General features: G+C 33.9%; 1 protein-coding gene across 1 annotated transcript; it reads right to left on the reverse strand.

Annotated features, from left to right (window-relative positions):
* Window positions 1-416: 416 nt before the first annotated feature.
* On the reverse strand, window positions 417-8,732 carry LOC141701190 (protein IQ-DOMAIN 5-like). The gene is made up of 7 exons (XM_074504853.1): window positions 8,569-8,732; window positions 7,615-7,714; window positions 6,750-6,992; window positions 5,366-5,593; window positions 4,106-4,219; window positions 3,401-3,881; window positions 417-1,022 (listed from the first exon to the last, which is right to left on the reverse strand). The coding sequence occupies exons 2-7, from the start codon at window positions 7,696-7,698 to the stop codon at window positions 904-906; spliced, it is 1,269 nt and encodes a 422-aa protein (XP_074360954.1). The 5' UTR covers window positions 7,699-7,714; window positions 8,569-8,732; the 3' UTR covers window positions 417-903.
* Between the last annotated feature and the right edge of the window lie 12,338 nt (window positions 8,733-21,070).

Below are 21,070 nucleotides of genomic sequence, written 5' to 3' on the forward strand. Positions count from 1 at the left end.
CCTTCCGATTAATGTTCCGATTAATGTTCTGATTAATCGGTCCGATTAATCTCCGATTTGCCGATTAATCTCTCGAAAGTATCATCACCGTCCTGGCACGCGTAGCGATTTCTGGAACACTAGTCATTAGTATCACTATATATTCCAGTTTTAGATTCAAGCTCAGATCGAGTTTAAATTCATGGATAATTTATTTAAATAAACGTCACCAATGGAGTCGATCTTTCCCCAAGATCTGTGATCAAAACTTAAGCTCCCTCTTTGAAAAAATTAAACATTTGTTTACAAATGTAGAGCACCTGTCATGTAATTAACAATGTACAAACTTCTATTCTATAAATCAAGTCACGAAGATACTTTATTCTGCTGTCATACTACTATTTGTATGATGAACAATAGACACTGAAACTGAAGTCTGCCACAAAGTCTGTCGACTGAAGTGAAGGCATTCAACAAATTGGTAGTAGACTTAGTAGACTAACTTGCACATGGCTATTACATTTTGGTATACAACTAGTAAATACAAACATTACACTTGCAAGTTGTGAAGTCCCCTAAACTGCGGATGAACAAAAGTACTCGACTAGTAACACTACACAACAGAAAGGACTCGGATGAAAAAAAATAGCAATACAACAAGAGTTGCAGCTGGAAATTAACAACACACACCGACAATTATCACATAACCAAAAGCCGCTTAATCTGGTCCAGCTCATTTTATTTCGGTACCAACAGGGTACGGCTGATGAACTCACCACCAGCAGAACTAGACCAATAACTTCAACTCAACATGCTTTGATATTTACAAAGATACGGTCGGAGAGCATGTGGAGACTAAGGTTTTCCATGGATTTAATGCATATGATAATCAACACATACTTGATCAATTTCGAAGTGTCAAGCTCACCGTCCATTGATCTTGGTTTTATCTATAATAGGCTTTTGGGTGGTACCATTTCTTCTTACTGCAGTTCTAGCTGGTTGCTTGCTTGTATGAACTCCGACACCTTGTCCACCTTGCCCTGGTCATGAAATTTGATATCAATGATCAAACCACACAATCAGAAACAAACATTGAAAAACTTGGTCAAGGCAAAAGACATGACTGTATTACAATGAAAACTCATTGTTAGCAAGATATACTTTTTGCGTCCTAATATGATGGTCATTACCTGTGAAACTATCCTTACACAAGCTGTCATTATTCATGTTCATTATAATTAATATTTTCATTATTATTTTGTTTGAGTACAAATTTCAGTGATGAGAATAAAGAGTAGACAGTAGTGGCACCTTTACCCATAATTAAACTTTAAATTAACACCACAACAAAAACATAGTAGTAAAGTATAAGTACCTATATATCAAGAATCAAGCTATGAACACAAAACTAAGGTAAAATATGTTAATTCATAAAAAGTTCATTCATATTTAAGTGGTTAAATAGCGTGGACATGGACAAATATGGAATTGCAGTGGTGGAATTTTAGTCCAAAGTGGCTAGAAGTATAATCGTCAAGGCCATATGTCCTTCGTAAGGTGCACTGGGAAGCCATGAGAAAAAGGCATCTTAAGACGACATCATACTAGTTTCCAACATATATATCCCAAGATTAATTATTATCAATGATTTAGTATTCCGCATATATATATAGATAGGCCTACTTTGGGAACCAAAGCAAATCACGAAGTTATTGCCAAAATATTCCATAAATGGTTGAAACCAAATCAACAAAGCATCACTCAATCAGTCACAGTAATTCACAAATCTATGGTGTTGAGAGCATAACAAAGAATAAACGTCGAATTGCGATATCAATTATAAAGATCCCGCTGGTGGTTCTGTGCTAATGGCTATTGTTATAAGTTTGACGTTTACAAGCCTTCAACTTGAAATTAGAATTAAAGTTCATTTAATAGGTGTGGTAACCAATAAATGTTACAGTGATGGGAAGGACAATCATATATACCCTGTATTGTATACATGGCTTAAAAGTAAAATGCTAAGTATCATACAGTATGAAATATAACATTTCCAATGGTTAGATTCTGCAATTATAGTTGTTCTATACTCGAGACTCCAATTGTTATATGCTCTGTTAACCAGACTATTCAACTTTTCACGCTGCCTCTACTACCGTGCCGGACACTTGACCTTGGACACTTGTAAAATTTTCACAATATTGTAGTCTCCAAAACGAACACGAATGCATGTTGCACACTTTCAGGCCAAGTCCAGATAAAAAAGGTTAATATATTTAGTCAATTTTTCTAAATAATTATTTTACATTAAGTTCATATATTATTTGGTATGTTAACAATATATATATAATATATCTCTAAAAATATAATTCCAGATGGGATAAAAGAGTATAGTCCAGAGAATAAGGCTACAAAACATTGCGACCGGCTTTGGCACGTCATGCCCTAATTAATATTCTGCTTATAGCTAAAATATCAATATCTCATTCTGAAAACTTACGCTGATATGAATAAATGATTGTTAATTCTGAAACCGGTTTCGGGGCATCCACTTAATCATTCCAATTAGATTAACAAGTGACAAACTTCTTTCAACGAAACAAATTATACGTGTATGCTATCAACACTAATCTATACTACTGTCAAAATCAAATTGGAGTCTTTTGTAGTATGTTCGCAAATTTCTATTCTACTTGTATCTCAGGTGAGAGAAATATTGAACAATATTATTTTTCTATGAAGAAATATATTTTCTAATGTCCAAGCACCTTGCACGTGTAGAAGACCTGCTGGTAGTCGTAATACAGATAAAACAATTATGTACTTAAAATTTGTTGAATGTATAGAAGCCTAAAACTGATAATTGAGAAAAGAAGATATGATTCATATGACAAGATTGGAAGGACTAAACCCGGACCAAACAACTCCCAAGTGAAAGTGCAAACCAGCTAGGCTCAGTGCCAATTAATAACCACTATTATAACTATATAGCATTAGTTTATAATTTCTTGAAAGTTGTAGCCCCCACTGGGCACTGTTATAAGGAACCAGGGTATTCTAACAAGATCCACTCCTGCATGTTTAATTTTTTATGTAAAAATAAATTTTCTATTTGTATGTAAGAATTTTATTTATCATCAAAAATTTAGAAACTTTAAAAGTTAATAATACAGATTAACAACATATGTCTTTTAATACTACAATATAAAACATCAGACTGAAGTATATTTATAAGTTACTATCTTTTATAAAATACAAAAGCCTTAGTTATTATGTAGACTATGACCAGTATTTTCACCTACACTCGTCGAGAGGACAATGACGGACACCCCTCCATCCCGTGTATGCAACCAAACAGCTCTCATTATAAACAGAGAGTATATCATTTAAGCATGAGGATACAGAGTGAAGAACTCACCATAATTAGGAAGAGACTGCCGCTTCTTTGCTTGTTTATCCAGAAGTGAGGATCTCTCCTTAGGATTACTATGAGATCTTGAACCAACACCAGGTCTTGAACTGACTTCTTTGACCGGGTCTTCAAAGATAGGTTTAGCTTTTCCCTTGGTGAACGATGTGGCGGATGTTTCTTGTATGCTGCTGGACCTAGTGGGTGAGGAGTCACAGCCATCGGAATGAGATAGAACCAATTTCTCACTAGTGGTGTTTAAATCGGGGTTCAACGGAATAGCATTCTTTGCAGAAAGTTTTTTCATCATCACATTATTTCCCTCACCCAGTTCAGTATCTACAGCTGTTCCATCTTGCTGATTGATGTCAAGAAAACGATTCTCCCATGGACGAACAGCCATCCATCTCTCCAACCAGTTCCATCCCCAGTTGCTCTTATCTGGTTCAAATTTAGAAGGAGCAGCCATTTGCCTTGATCCAGCCTGCCACTGCATACATGTACAGTGATAAGAACCATTATAGAGATCAATACAATTACATAAAAGATATAGTACAGAACATGAATTGTAAGTCTAGTAATCATTTTTAATGATCAAAAACTCGACAAATGAAAGGCAAATTTCTCCAAACATACATAAAACACACACACACACAACTTTGGAGAAAAACTTCTTTGTCTATGAAACACTGTTAAAAAGGATAAGTTGTTTACCTGGTGAGCCAACGCATATGCCATGGCTCTCTCGCGCTTTGCTGCTGCCTCCTGTCTCTTTAACAACTTGGCTTGAATTTGTTCAACTGATCCTACCCCGTCGCACCAGCCTTCCTGTGAGTAATTACAAGAAAGATGATAATGTAAACCTTAAGTTAAAAAATAAAGTCCTACCATCAAAGGCAATTAGGTTTAGAAAGTACAATCTCCTAATTGGTACCTCATATAATGTCTACTGCATGACAGCCCAGCTTTATACGAGGCTCAAGTATATGTAAGCTTAGGTTAGAAGTGTAACAGAGTTTCAATACACACCTACACTTCAAAAATAATGAAGCTGCAACTCTAAGTTTCCATTACAAGCTTAATATTCTCTCTTTCTATATAAGAACTCTGACATAGTGTGATATCAATTTAGGTTAGTACTGTTACAAGCAGAGACGGAGCTAGAAACGGGAGGTTGCAAGGGCGAAAAAAAATTCAGAGTAACTTATATATTTTTATATTTTATTATATATTAAATAAATTAATAAAAGTTATTTTTCACAATTTCAATGTACAAATATACTTGAATTCACGTATCTAAATTCAGAAATTATTGTAAAAAACAAAAATCATTAATTTTAGTACTATATTCATAAAATTTAAATATTTTTGAGGGTGCGGAATTTAGAAATAACGACATTTTAGTACTAAATATATTAATATATATTTTTTCTGTAAATTTTAATACTAATTTCATGATTATACCAGGTTTGGGGTGGCGGCCGCACCCGCCAGCCACCCCTTGCCTCCGTCCCTGGTTACTTACAATTTCTCTATTTCAGGCCCTGGGTAAAAGGATCAGAATTAACTACAAATATCTAGAAAACAAATTGAAAGGCACAAAGGAAATAAAACTTGCGCACATATTCCCCAACAAGAACAGGGACTTATGGCTAGCAAAATTTACAGAGTCCCAGCCATTCATCATTAAGGAAACAAGTATGCTACCTCAAGGAATTTATAATTTTTCTGCAGATGAATGAAAAAGATTCCATTTACATATATATGGTGAAACTAGCATACAGAAATTGTAACCCTTTACCATATGTTATATTACCATGGGAATTAATGGCACTCTGATTACTTATGTTATATGACCATTGGATCTAATTTTTTAATGGTACTCAAATTACTTTCATTATTGGTTTTTATTTGATATCACTTAAAAAAATTATCAATTAACTAGAATTAGTAAGGATAGTATAAAGCACATACCTCGATTTCTCGAACACGGGCTTCCTGTTCAAGTTGTTGTTGACGTTTCTGCTCTGATGTTTGGTTTTCCAGTGCCAGGCGAACACGTCTAGCTCGCACACGAGCCTGAACTCTTACTAAAGCTTGCATACAGCGAAGGGTGATCGCCGCTTGTTTTCTTACAGCATGCCCCCTGACAAGGGCTTGCAGTCTTACTAGTCCTTTTAGAGCTCTTAGTGCTCGCCTCGCCTAATATTAATCACCAGAACATTTCATGTCATTTAAACAACCAAAATCTGAAGATTGCTTAACAAGAACTATGTAAAGAAATTGATCACATTGAAAAATATGGTAATCCAACTGCCTTACAAAAAAGTGACATATTGTTGCATACACTTTAAATGGTGAATTATTAGTAATTTAGAATGTTAAAACTTTTTTGGGTCAGGAAATTAACTATTGAATAAGTCATAGGGAAAACAGATGTTCCTTCAGGTTGATCTCTGCATAAAACTATCTAACAAGTTCCTGGAATCAATCTTGCCACTCAATCCTATTTTAGTAACATAGCATAGTCGCTTGAGGATAGAGATGCTAAATCTGGTTAGGTCTTATACAAGAGGAATCAAGCAACTACAAGGCAGTTTCTGAAAGAGAAACAAAGGAAATAACCATGTCCTAGATGCGATAGAAGGATATTACTTATTCAATCTGTTATGTAGGACAAAAAGGAAAAACAAAAAAAAAAACTAAATATGTAAAGATTGATGGCGAATTAGGGTGGAACAGCAACTTCATTAAAACTTTTTTCCTCTAATCATCGTTTATGTAATTATTAAAACTTTCTCGATTAGAAGTTGCCTTTCAATGGCAAACTGTTTACTGTATCTTGCTTGCTGTTATTTTGGCTACAGCAAGAACGAAAAGGGAAATGGCCCAGCTAAATGGTAAATACCATTTAGCTTTATCGACTACATGCATGCAACATAGTTATTCATTTACAAAGAGAAAGAGGCCATTGGCAGATGTTCAGCACTTGTTTCAGCTATAAAGACATTATACAATCAATTAGTTTCCTCTGTTGCTTCTCTGTTTCCTATGGATTAATATTAGATTCAGCCACTCCGCACATTAAAATTTTCTTTTTCAGGTCTTTTCTATAAGAAATATAGCACATAAGATCCATCTCATAAGCAATACAAAATAAAAAATCTGAATTTCAAAAAAGCATGTCTGTTCCTTCATAATCTAAAGATGGTTTTGACAACAAACATAACAAGTTGGGAATTTTGATCCAACACATTGTATAACTTGTCCAGATAGCCATTTAAACATTTAGTACATACAGAAAGCGACATTAAGTTGCAAAATTTTGACAGCTTAAAAATTAGAGCAAGTTTGGTACCAAAACTCCTCGAAAAGCAGTCTGGATACATGTAGCTGCCCATTGCTCTCTCATATTTTGTTCAATTTGAGATGCATTCACCATTTGAAATGAATTGGAAGGGGATGCACCAGCATCTGATGCCGAATGTTCTTCTTTGACTGCTGTGGCAGTTTTGTCATTGAACTCATCTTGAAGTATATCACTTTCAAATTCAACCGAATGCCTCCTTCGGTGCCGAAACTTTCCAGAAGCCAGATCTCTCTGCAAAGGACAAACCTTTTTAGCAAAAAAATTAATTGATAATAAATACTATGATCAGGATAAATGCTGATATAAAACCCGACGTCCTTAAAAAAAGTAAAAGAACAATATTGGGTTATGTGAACCGAAGAATGCTTGCTGATTACCACTTTGAAGCCTGCGACTGATAGAAATGGCTTTAAGAAGTTCTTCAAAAGTCATTATTCATGCTTGCAGTTGGTAGCACGAAAGAATGCAAGAGTTTCCAGAGCTGTACCACTACATGTGAAGTATGTTGGGGTATTCGAATGATGAGGGTTAGCATGAATTATTGAGATCATAGATTAGGCTTAGGGAAATATGGCTTTATAGGGGTACAGAAATCACAACTTTTCACTACATTATTTGATTGCAAACAGTATCTATGCTAACATACACAAGGATTAGCTTGCATAGGCTCAATCCCTACAATCAAGTTTGTTTCATTTTTTAGATCAGTTCTTTGTGTGCCTTTAATTCTAACAGTCTGAAGATGGCATTGAATTTAGACAATACCTTACAAGGAACCAAATATTGCAAGAGTCGTACTACAGTATATCTCTAAACAACACAAAAAATAAGATGAGTTTAGATAAGCACCAACATTTTCCTCTTTTTCTGAAGATTGTGACCTCTGTGATTTCTTTGAACCAACCAATGCTCTGATCCATTTTCCAGAGACGCCCATGATGATGGTTTCAGCCCTGTCACAGAAATGCATTCAGAGATCTAGTACATGTTATCTAGTAATTACATATGTTTGATCCAGCATGTGTTTGTTCTAAATGAAAATAAGCAAACAAAACAATGTTGATCGACCCCCCCCCCCAAACCCTGCTCCCTCTCTATCTAACAATCTACATACCCAAACTTCCAAATATGCAGTTCATACGAGAAATTAGTAACCTTTTACCAAGTCACTATATTAGAAAGGAAACATATATAAGCTGATGACTACCTCTTAACATATTTCACCAGATAAAAAAGGCAAAATCATAATGATTACTGGACGAAATTATGATTCTTACAAAAAATAATGCTCGCAAAATATCCTCTCCTTCTGTTCTTAATTTTCGTTCAAAACTCAAATGCATAATCAGAATCAATAATATTCACTAAATGCTACTCCTATTCTTAAAATGATCAGTTCATGCGGTGAAAAATCGTGCCATAATTAACCAAAATGAAACATACCACCGCAACCAACTCCAAATTCCCCAGACATCAACAGAATTGAATTATAACCAAAAATAACACACTACCTGAACAAACTTAAATCCTCTGAACACACAAAAACTACAGCATTACAAAACTACACCATCGAGTCTGGAAAAAACCACAAATTCAAAAAAAAAAAAAACTAAAAATCCCGAAAAATGCAACTGCATTTCCTTTAATTCATAAGTGTGTGTGTGTGTATGTACATTACACAATCATAACATCTACAGCATGAAACTTAGCTCACAGTGCTAATACAAACCAAAATTCACAAAAAGTAACTAAATCAATGAACAAAACGACGGCGTAAACTCGAAACTCGACAAATTGAAGAGCTCACCTCCAAGTTTAATGAGGTTGAATGCAAGTAAAAAATGAGATATAAATAAAAAGTAGTAATTGAAAATGAAGATCTGAATTTAAATTTAAAAGGTAGAAAATGAAGTACAGGACATATTAGTAAGTGGTGATTGGTTGTCTGTTGTTGAAATAAGTGGCAGGCACATCTCATTAGCTCACTGCTTCTTCTTTTTTTGTGTGGGCTTTGGGATTTCTTAAACGACGTCGTGGGATTGTCGGGTCGTTATCTGACATATGCGAACAAGAGTCAATCACGGGGTTTGTGTATGTAACTGTAAACGCCGTTTTCTTTTTTACTTAAACACGATTTTGAATTTGGGTAATAATAATGGTCACTGTTAAGCATATTATCCAAAATTATTTCGATTAAATTACTACTAATATTTTTCACAAGTATTTGATCACATTATTCAAAAGTATTCCAAGTTTTTTCATTTTCCTATTACATAATTCCCTTCTGTTAGATTTTTGTTATTATTTTTACAATATTTTTTATCGTTAATGTCAATTCCTATGTATAATTCAAGAATCTTTTTGCACACTTCTTATTCGTAAATAAGTGCTCATTTGGGAAATATTTAAATAAGTAACTTATATTTTAAAATTAATAAGTGGCTTATAAGTGTTTGAATAATTTTACTTATAAGTCATAATTTTTTAACTAATTAAACTACAATAAATAATTTTTCAATATAATTATCTTTATTCGTGAATTTTAAATTAGCTTAGCATTTAATAATATATATTAAATATTAAAGTTAATAAAAAAATTAAATAATAAAATAATTTGAGAAAAAATACGTCATTGCTAATATTCAACTTATCAGCTTATAAGTTATAAATTTAGCTTATAAATTGTATTGAATAAACACTCGTCGATAAGTTGTTACGGACTTATAAGTCATTAGCCGACTTATAAGCCGCACACAAACATGTCATAAATAGTTTAGTTTTGATTATTATGACCTTGTTCGATAGTAATATTTTATTATTTAATATTTCATGTATGAACCAACTTTATGCAAATAACGGAAAAATTGGAATTTGCAGGCTTATTCTCGGGTACTTTTAGTTGTACAATAAGTGAAAAAAAAGCAAAGAAATGTATTTGTGTGTGCGAGTAACAGATCGTTGTATAAAACAGTGAACGAAATAAAGGAAGAGGAGATAGGAACCAAAAACCCGAGTACAATGTGTGACTGTCTCCTTAAAGCGTATTAGCTCTCATTGTATGTGTGAGCGAACCGCCTCTCAAGTTAAACGAGTTGCAGTGAAGCAGAACGTCACTATCAGCGAGTTTGAATCGAGTAAGAAACTATTACCGACGAATATATAGAGAGGAGGGAACGGCTAGGATTTCGAATAAATAAAACCTTATGACTTAAGGCTATATATAGAGGGATAATAAAACTTGTGTGCTACTCCATTAATTAATTAAACTGTGTTAATTAATTATTAATCCGTAACCACTCGAATTAATATTTTGTCAAGTCAATTAGCAAAACTAGTCCATGATTAGACGGCTCAATTTCCTCCTACATTCGTGTACGCACGTCACCCACACGGCCTTTGCAAACTTCGAATTAGCCTTGAAATCCCATGATTTGCACCATCCTGCGCGCACGTAGAGGATAAAGCAATACCTTAGTCAGGGGAGGATCTAGTAAGGGGTACCGGGGGACACGTATCCCCATAAAATCAAATTTTACTTTTTTTCACCATTAATTTTTTGAAAATATTTGAAAGTGGCCCCTCAAAATTCAAAAATATAAAGGGATATTTTTAAAATTTGTCCGGCGTCCCCCTAAACTAAAATTCATGGATTCGACCCTGACCTTAGTAACACATTTAGACACTACTAGAGTGTTGTGCTATATAATTTAATGGAAACCCCTTTTCCATTTTAATGTGGGATTAAGGTTTCTTAGCAACATTTTCAGTATCAAGGAATGATCTTTAGATATTATTATCTCATTCATCTTTTGTTCATTTTGAGTGATTCAAAGTACCTCAGAAAACTCTCACGGAGGAGCACGCATTTTGTTAGTTATTGAGTACAACACCGGGGGGTGAATGTGTTTTATTTATATTAGCCTTTTAAAAGTTTGGATAATGGTGTGTGAACAAAATAGTTTAATTGTAAAGATATTATGTTAGCAGAATTAAAATAACAAGCACATGAAACACAATATTTCAAAACTTACTTAATTTGTATTAATTAAGTTTGTCTTTCTACAAATTCTTTGTTTTTAAAAATATAAGAACTCAGCTTCTTCCTTGAGAGAATACAAGAAAATATGAATATGTTTGTTACTTTTAAACTAAGGACCAGTGCATACTTTATACACTAGCAGCACAGGTTTACAAAACTTGCACTAAAATGTACTAAACTATTTTCTAAAGCAACATTTTTCTATTCCATTTCCAACTTAGCAAATTTGTGCAGAATTTTGCAGGTCTGTGACCGTCCTTTGTCTAGTTAATCTTGGCCCTTGATCTTGTATTCTCCTCAGCTACTTTGTAGACTTTTCAATCTAGTTGATAGATCGTTTGTTGACTGATAATCTTGAATCTTCATTTGTTTGCATTCTGTATTTGAGATGCATGTCGAGATCTCCGGTTTGTTATATAGAGAAGTGACATCTTGATAAGTATAATGACTTATCGAGATCTCTGAGTTCTCTATAGGTATAATTGACTTGTCGAGGTCTCTTGGTCTTTGCATGCTAAATGACTTGTCGATATGTCTGAGATTTCTACATGTAGAATTGACTTGTCGATATCTCAGAGATCCCTATATTCATTTTGACTTGTCGATATCTCTGAGATCTCTAATGATAAATTGACTTGTTGATATCTCCAATCTTCACATCTTCATTTTGACTTGTCGATATCTCTGAGTTTCTACATGCAGAAATGACTTTTCGATATCTCCAATCTTCACATCTTCATTTGACTTATCGATATCTCTGAGACTTCTCTATAAGCCATTTTGGACTTCTCGATAAGTTATTCTGGAGTTCTCAAATGACTTCTCTATATTACTTGATCTATAATTTGTCGATATCTTGACTTAGAATATTTTTCATAAAATAATTTATTCAACTCCAAGCTTCTTCACTTTTCTTTGAGGCATGATCATGGCTTGATCTTCTTCCAGAGTTTATTCTTTAGCTTAAATCTGTTTATTGAAAAATACTCCAGTTTAATCATCTAACCATTTTACATACTCAAGTAATACAATACAAAACACAAAGTTGATTACCAAATAACTAAATCTTAGTGTTGTCAATGTGACTTAGTCTTGTTATTATATAGGCATGTCTTGCACAACAATCTCCCCCAATTTGTGAGAAGATTGCTTATCACAAATTCATGCAATATACCAAGTATAATCCCAAGTTAAAAATGATTACATAAAAATGACAGATTAACAAATACAGCTTTTATACATTTAGTGATTACATAAATTCAGTAATTACAACCATCAAACAAATTTCTCATAGCCTGATTATTTTTTAATGAGGCCCTTTAGCTCTACAAGCACTTGAAGTTCTTCTATGATTTCAGTCCCTGTTAGGGAGAAAACACGCGCTAAAATTACACGCAAGTATACGCGTTCGCAAGTAATATAGAATACTTTCTAGTTCGTTCCCATAGTTACTCTTTTTAGTTAACTTAAGATTATGCACATATGTAACAATGGTATATATATCGCTCAATGCTAAGAAAATAATCAAGTTGAGATGTTTATAACTAAGATTAAAGTAACATGCAATTAACTAAGAATAAAAGTGATTGAATTAACTATATGAGACAAACATGGGATTCTAACTTCATTACTACTTCATTCAAAGTCATTGTTCTTAACCTTAGCATGTGATGGTGATGACAACTAATCAAATAACACGAAACTAGTAAACTCCAACTTTCGTTTTACGAATACCCTACTACCAAACATCCATAAAAGAGATAGAAGCTGAATAGACACCATTATGTTGAGACCCTATATGTATATAGAATTTGACAACATAAAGGTTTAATGCGCAAGTTATCTATCGTGATTACATAGGGCAAGTAAGATGGTTAAAAGTACCTACGAATCATGCATAATAATTATACATGAACCCATGCTAGCATGACAAGTTCTAAACCTCTATATTCACTTTCGCTTCAATAGATATTAACACACTATCTTATATGTTAGCTATGCAAATAAGACGAATAAGCACAACCAATACTAGGATATCAGTCAATCACCATACACCAAGATATTGAAACAAATTAACTATAGAAATCCATAAGTAAATCCGTTAGAACCCCACGACAATGATTAGTTCATAACCGAACTCATCGTCACCATGGGTTCCAATGAAAGCATGATAATAAACAATATAAGAGTACTAGGGTTTAAGACAAATTGAAAATAAGCATCCAGGTATCAACTATACTAAAGAAAACAAAAGTCTTCTTCTCCGTAGCCGTCTCGTGCTCTCTAAGTCTTCTTATTGCTTTCCCTGGTCTCCTCTATCTGAAAAACGGCTTTATATATATAGGCTTCTGGACGATCTGGACGCTTCAATTCTTCGAATTAGAATAAAATCAAGATTCTGGAAAAACGACCTGGCGCGGCCGGCCCGTATACCAGCGCGGCCGCCCTTGCTTTCTGTCAAATGGGCGCGGCCGCTCCCAAGACCATCGCGGCAGCACCGAGCTTCTGGAAAAAAATTGATTTTTCTTGTTTCCTTGACTTCTCGTCCTGGTTTCTTGCGCGCAATCGACCGAGGTTCCATCCTAACACTCTTTTAAGCATAAAACATGCAATATACATTCCTTCTTTCGAATATGCCCTGAAATGCAAAACACTACAAAAACAAATCAAAAACACAAACAACTTGAGTACAAAACACCAATTCGAGCCTTTACGAAGCGTTCTAAGTGGATATAAATGTCACTTATCATACCCCCAAACTTGAATCAATATTTATCCTTAAGCATAAACAGACTTAAAGAACAAAACAGAAATACATGAATGCAACTAACATGAATGCAATGATCCCTTCAGAATAACTAAACCAATCAATGAGCAACATCTCAAAGAATGCAATTATTCGCACAAGGTTCAATCAAATCCCACAAATAAACTCACAAGCCAAAAATGTGCGTGTGTACAATTGCTTAACAAATATACTCTCGAAACTAGATTAATAATCATAACTCACCTTTCGTCAAGACAATCACGAGGTTATAAACAGAATAAACGATAAACACAAAATAACTGACAACACCTTAATTTTATCAGAGTTATACAATGATTCATGCTTTTATTGATAACACATAAAAAAATACAAACATGCTTATTTAATCGTGATGAGCGAGGTCCATAAAAGATTATGCAATAATACCCATGTAGCGAGCGTTAGGTAGCGGATCCCGGACTATAAAAGCCTTAGGTCACTAGGCACAAAGTCCCCTAGAACTTAATAAATCGAGTATTAAAGAGCCCACTCGTGATCAATTATGCATAATACATATTTTTTTCTTTTTCTTTTTCTTTATTTTTCTTTTTTTTCATGTTCTGAACGAGGGTGTTTCGCTCCATCTCGCTCAACCCTAAACTACTCATAAAAATATGTGTCAGTTACAAGCCATTTGACGCCTAACCACAACTAGCATTGATATCCAATGTTTTTCTCCAATTATAAAAGTCCTCAAACGGAAGGCTCCAAATGATCAAATGATACAAGGAAAACAGGATCTGCCATTGCCATTATCTGGAAATCACATCGCGAGCTAAGAGTTTCAAATCGCAACGCCAATCATACCGAAAACCTATTATACAGTCGCACTCAACTGCACAACGTCCTATCTTTCTATTTCCTATTCCTAATCCTAACCCTCTACCCAATCCCGACAATCTAGGCTTGTTTCAGTGACTTATAATATGTAGCTCTGATACCAACTTGTGGCGCCCTCCAAACCCGGGTCGGAAGTTTGGGGTCCACAACACACACACAATATATAAACTTGTAAATGAAATATTATTTGTAATGACCCTGCTTTATACAACCATGGATCGCAACAGGTTAAAGTATGAAAACAAGCCACAATCTTAACTTTTATTACAACGTACCCAAATCCCAACTAATTTGACTTACAACTGATAATGAAATTGTTCTTACAATCTTACTATCTCACTACCATGTAAAGCTCCTGCTAGCTCGATCCAACTCAATCTGGAATCCTAGCTCGTACTCTGGGCTGAGGAACCTCGCTATCAACCATATCATTTTTAACTGTAGAATACATAAAAAGATTCGCAAGAGTGAGCTAACTAGCTCAGCAAGTCATAATAACGATAACTGAGGTTAAATAATGTTCAAATGGAATGATTTAGAAGAATCAAGTTTCTTGTTAAATAATCATTAGAATTGGATATTCATTTTAAATTTGAAAACCAAGGTTAGGCTGCTGATCAGTCACGCACTAACCCCGAGCAAGGCTCCCAGCTTTGCTCTATATACTGGATCCAAGGCCACATTGGTTTACTACGACCACGAATCTGGTTTGACCACGAATCTGGTCCACATAAAGAAAACTATCCAATTCTAAAACAGTTCAGTGTGATAAACAATGTACTTCAATAAAACAAGATCATAATCAATGATGATAAAACACTTGAATAAAAGCATAATGCAATTCATGGGTATCACAAGGGTGTATCAAAGTATGTATAAGAAATGGTCTTCAGCCCGTAGGAGAATCAGGTATTAGATATGCAAGAATTTTACAAGGTTTAGTTCTTTGATGTCTCAAGGTATGGTTGAGTATAAAAGTTTCTATATGTTCAAACAATTTTGTTCCAGTGTTTGGTATATGATGGGTATATATTTATGGAGTAGTATCGTATTTGTGCAGTTTAGTATCTGGTAAATCAACAAGGAATGGTTCACAAGGAATAAGCTTTCAGCTCAAAGATCAAATGATGTGGCTCAGGTTCAAGGCTGAATGATTCAAAGTACTTACAATATAAAACAGAGCTATTTTGAATACTTAACAATATGTCACGAGAGAATTTAGAAATATTTGCATTATATCTCGAAAAAGGTTTAGAAGTACTTGCCTTGCAGGGCTTTACAACTATTACTGATCGACTCTGAGCCGACTCTACCGCTTAGGCTTTATTGTCTATCCACTAAACCATCCTGGATTCGACCTCAACACTTAAGTCCTTTGATTGAAACCTTATTGAGCTTTTTGACTGACCACCAAACTATCTTGTGTCCAATGCCAATTCTCGGGCCTTCCGACTAGAACCTACAGAGTCGAAATACCCTAATTTAGACTTCCGATTATGCTTGACATATCCTCACTAACAATCTACCCGTGCGTTAACAAAACCCGACTCGTAACACATACATTATTGTAATACAAGCATCAGTTAGGGTTCACGTATTCAAAACTCAGCTTGATATTCACTTTCGGAAAATATATATACTCATTGTTTCAGAGAACGGGTTGTCAGTTATATTTTACAAAATAAGTTATTTATAATTATATAGTTATACACATCCGAGTGATATTTCCGATATTTTACAGGATACGTTCCCGAAAATCGGGCAGCGTCTCTTTTGTTTATCGGACTACTCATCGAAACATAATCGACGTCAAATCCCAATTATAAACACAAATCAATCAATTTCGCAATTCACAATCCCGTTTATTTACCCAACTTTAGTATAATAAATTGTTTATTCCGGGAAGCTAATGTTACACACTAAATATTATTTTAATAATTATACGAATTAAATATGAAATAGTATTTTATAAATATAGGACTCAGAATAATCATCACGGTCCACCGTCAGCTCATCAAAATTCATTGCTGACGGCGGTAAAATTCGCGGGTACCCGGATAATTTTTGGGCTTCCTTCGCAAATTCTACCGATTAATAAAAATTTATGCACGCGATTAATTTTTTATTTCACGGAAGTTAATCAATTAATTTCCTACATAATATCCAAAAAATCCACTTTAGGATACGCACAATAGTTCAGAAAAGTGATCAGAAAAGCAAAGTAACAGGCCGAAAAGCAAGGCCAACCGGAAGTAATACAAGGTACAATCACAGAACATAGTATTTAATCAACAACAACCATAACCTTCACTGTGATATACACACACGCGTGTGTGTGTATATATATAGCGGAACCACTAACCAAGCCGACATCAAGGCAGCAGAACTCACCGGACTACCGCCGGCAACGGAACCAAGAAACAGAGGCGGGGTCGCCGGAAAAGAGAGTACATGGGCGCCAGAAACAAGAAAAAGATAGGAGAAAAAGGAAGAAAGAAGGAGAGAAAGACGAGGAGAGAGTTGTGAGAGAGATATAGCAGCCGAGAGAGATGAACAGGGGTGGGCGGTTTTGTTATATATTTTTTTTCTACTTCCTTCTGTTATTGCCACGTATCACAACAAGTAAAGGAAATGCGTACACGTGTCCCGCTATCTCAGTTTTTCCGACAATTCGCTAATTATCGAACCAAGTTGCGGGTAAAATAAACCCGAAAAATTATCAAAATAGTTTTAAATTTTATAAATATCCCGAATTTAACAAAAACGTACATTTCAAAATTTTAAAATAATTTCTAAAGCGTAGTTTAAACCCGCCTTTTAATAATTAACGAAACAACGCGCGAGTGAAATTAATCCCAAAAATTCCCAAAATAATTTTAAAATCCTCGGAATATTCCAAACTTAAATAAATATGAGTTTCATAATTTTTGAAGAATTTTGGAATTAAATACATATTTTACAAATAAATGCAATCAGAAAATCATACAGGGGTAAATAATTGATGGAATATTGATTTCTAAATTTTATAAAATCCCAAAAATAATTATTGTAATTATAAAACCATTAAAACAATTTTAGAGACAATCCACATATTTATACAAATAAATTTGCATTAAATTTACTTTTAAAAGTGGAAACAATGCAATACAATTCCATAATTAATTACGGGGACAACCCGGTACACCATAAATCACACCTATATAATAATAAAATAAAACCGAGCTGACAAAAACTATACACATACTTTATTTATTTAATACTTCCACAATTACATATTTAAATAATTCAAAAATACACGAGTCGTTATATCCTGCCCCTCTTAAAAATATTATGTCCTCAGAATCTGATCTAACTAAACAAGTGAGGATATTTGTCAAACATATCTGACTCTAATTCCCAAGTAGACTCTTCTACTCGAGGATTTCAAACTTAATTACTATAGATATACCCTCATTTCCAAGGACTCGCCTTTAACGATCAAGAATTTGGATCGATCACTATATGCAAAACAAACTTGGACAAGAGCCCATTGGCTCCTAATCAATCACTTAATTCAACTCAGATACTTATCGCTTTAATATTGACAGGCAAAACATATTATATGTATATACTGTTGTGACGGTAACATCAACTCATGAACAACTTTATCTATATTTATTAATACCCCGAATGGTTCACTAAATTTAGGACTCAACTTGTCCCTTCTATAAAGACTTATCCAATCTCTTTCAAGATGAAACTTTTACTAACACTACTGGTCCTATTTCTATATTCATACTCTCTCTCGATACAAATCCGCCTTCTTTCTGTGTCTACTCCGAGCTGCTTCAATCAATATCACTACGCCCTTTGGTGCACTGAATTAACTAGGATTTGATAACTTTCTTTCTCCTACTTTACCTCAATAAAGTGGGGACCTACACTTGTATGGTATTCTAAAGCTGACATCGATGATAATGATCATCCCAGTTTTTCCTTAAAACTCAACCTCTCAACATATCTTATATTTCCTAAATCGCTTCCTCACTTTGACCCTTTGTTGAAGGATGATAGGCGGTACTCATTTTCAACTTAGTTTCTAAATATTTAAACATTTCCTATTCATTTCTATCAGTTAAGGCTGAAAAGTAATCTCATATATTCACTTATTATCACCTTTAGGTATTTGAATTTCATATTCCACTCTTTTCAATTCTTTTATTAACTCCTCAGTGGTCTTACTTACATCCAATCCTTTCTTTCTGCATCAGGCATTTATTACCATACGGCTTTGTTTAGGTAGTTGTTAATGGATTAATTGATTTCTTTTGTTAACCTCGGTCAAAATTTCATACTTTAAGACTCAACATATAATTTCTTTCCTTCTAATATTTGGAGGAAAATCCTTGGGCATTCCAAACAGACTTTCTTATTCTTTGAATAGTTGAGGATATTATTAATAAATACAATTCGCTTATCTGAGTACTCCTTATACACCATGTTCCTTAATTCCTTATAGTCAACTGATATACTTGTTATTTCACATAATATCACCAGAGCTTGCAATGCTCATAACTCATTTTATCCGTAATCTCTGCTATGTTCCCAGGTCGGATCTTAAGTTAATCCCCGAAACATAACACACTTCTTGAATTAGATCTCGTAAGTAATCAATTCTTTATAGGGGTCACTTATTATTATTTGTTGTTTTATTAAACTCCCGATAATCAGTACACAATCTCATAATTTCATCCTTTTTCTCTGACAACATCACTGGTACACCTTATGTTTCGCTTCTTGTAAAACCACTCCTTGGTCTGCCTTGTCCACTAGGCCTCCGATACTTCGCCTTAATTCTTTGACATGTCTAACACTTCCTAATCCATTTTGAAATTTCCTTCTTATACCTGGTTATCACTATTTTTCTTTAAATTTCTGTATATCTTGCATTTCTTAAATAAATTAAATACTTTATATTATGAATTTCCTGTAGGATCTCATTTCTTAATTCTTTTTACTTGTAGCATCCAAGTGCTGGAAGAAAACCTGAGAATATCGTGATCGTTCAACTGAGTGCATAAATTTCCTCTTACTAACTATTAACATCATGATCCATTATCTTCTCTTTGAAAGAAATATGTCCTAAGTCCAATCATGTACTAGGATTTAGGAATAACTTTTATGTAATCTGTTTTAATTTCATTGATATTAATAAAAGACTTGTTTTGTTTTTATTACGGGCTCTATCTATTTAAGTGTTTAAATAAGATATACCATAGTTTAAAGTAAAGCTTTTATGGATTATGATGAGATCATAATAGTGAGACCTAAAAGATGATAACTCTAAACTTAAATAGTTCCTGGTCATAGGATTACTAACTGGTAATTAATAATCCGCAAAGATCGGTACATACTACACTTGCTTCATTTTGAAGGATGTCTGTTCTCATAGACATTTGTGTGGTGACACTATATCTAGTATGCAGGTGCTTATTATAGAATAAGTTCACTGAACATGACTCGCACAGCTGAACAACTGATGGAGTTCACTCATGTGTCAGCAGTTGTTCACATAGTGATAGTTGTACAAGTATCCTTAGACTTGAGGTCATCATAGTCATCTTGTGTACACTGAACTATGCTTTGGTTTAGTTCTTAGTCTCCAGGGACAATTATTAGGGCTCTACTGGGTATAGGAATTTGTACACGAAGATAGTGTATGATCAATAAAGGATCTACCCCTTCCAGTGAAGGAAGCGAATGTTCAAGGCTGATCCACTTATGCTAATTCAGGAAACTCTGGCCAGAGTGAATGAAATTAGAAAGGAGTTTCTAATTTGCATAGAACTAAGCATAGTTAATGGTAAGCAAGTGATTAAATTAGATAGGCTTGACACGAGATCCATGCCTTGTATTTAATCAGGACATTGTAGGGTAGAAGGAGTTTATTGTACGGTAACTATTCACTGAATAGGTTCTTGGTATTCTAAGCAGTGAATTCGTATTATCCGGATAGTCGCGATATGCTGAGAAGTATCCCTCACGATGTAGAATAAATATAATTAATTAATTAATCATATTTAATAAATTAGAGAATTTATATAAATAATGATAAAATAGTTTTATTATTATTTATTTCTACTACCGGCTTAATATTGAACCGACAGGGTCACACCATAAAAAGAGAATGATTTAATGGTGGAGGAATTAATTAATAATGGCTGATAATTATTTATTTATGAAATAAATAATTAATTGGCAAATTTAATAATTGATTAAATTAGATTTAATTGATTATAAATTAATTAAGAAAAGTTCTTAATATTATTAATTAAGAATTTAATTTTTGGAAATTAAATCAAGAGAGAGAATTATTTCTAAAGTGTTTAGAAAAAGGATTAATAATTAAAAGGTGTTTTAATTATTAATGAGAATAATAAATGGGTTAATAATAATATTTTATGGGAAAATTTCAGCTGAAAATTTTGCCTATAAATATACTATTATAAACCCTATTTTTATTCTAACCCAAAAATTTTAGAAAAACCTAATTCTCTCCACCTCCTCCTCCTCCTTAACGTCGTTTTCTTGGTGGATACCGGTGGAGTGCTTCACGTTTGAGGTGCAGCTGCTAAGGATCTCCGA

The sequence above is a fragment of the Apium graveolens genome, unplaced genomic scaffold (assembly GCF_009905375.1).
Source record: "Apium graveolens cultivar Ventura unplaced genomic scaffold, ASM990537v1 ctg3519, whole genome shotgun sequence".
In the NCBI taxonomy this organism is placed as follows: domain Eukaryota; kingdom Viridiplantae; phylum Streptophyta; class Magnoliopsida; order Apiales; family Apiaceae; genus Apium; species Apium graveolens.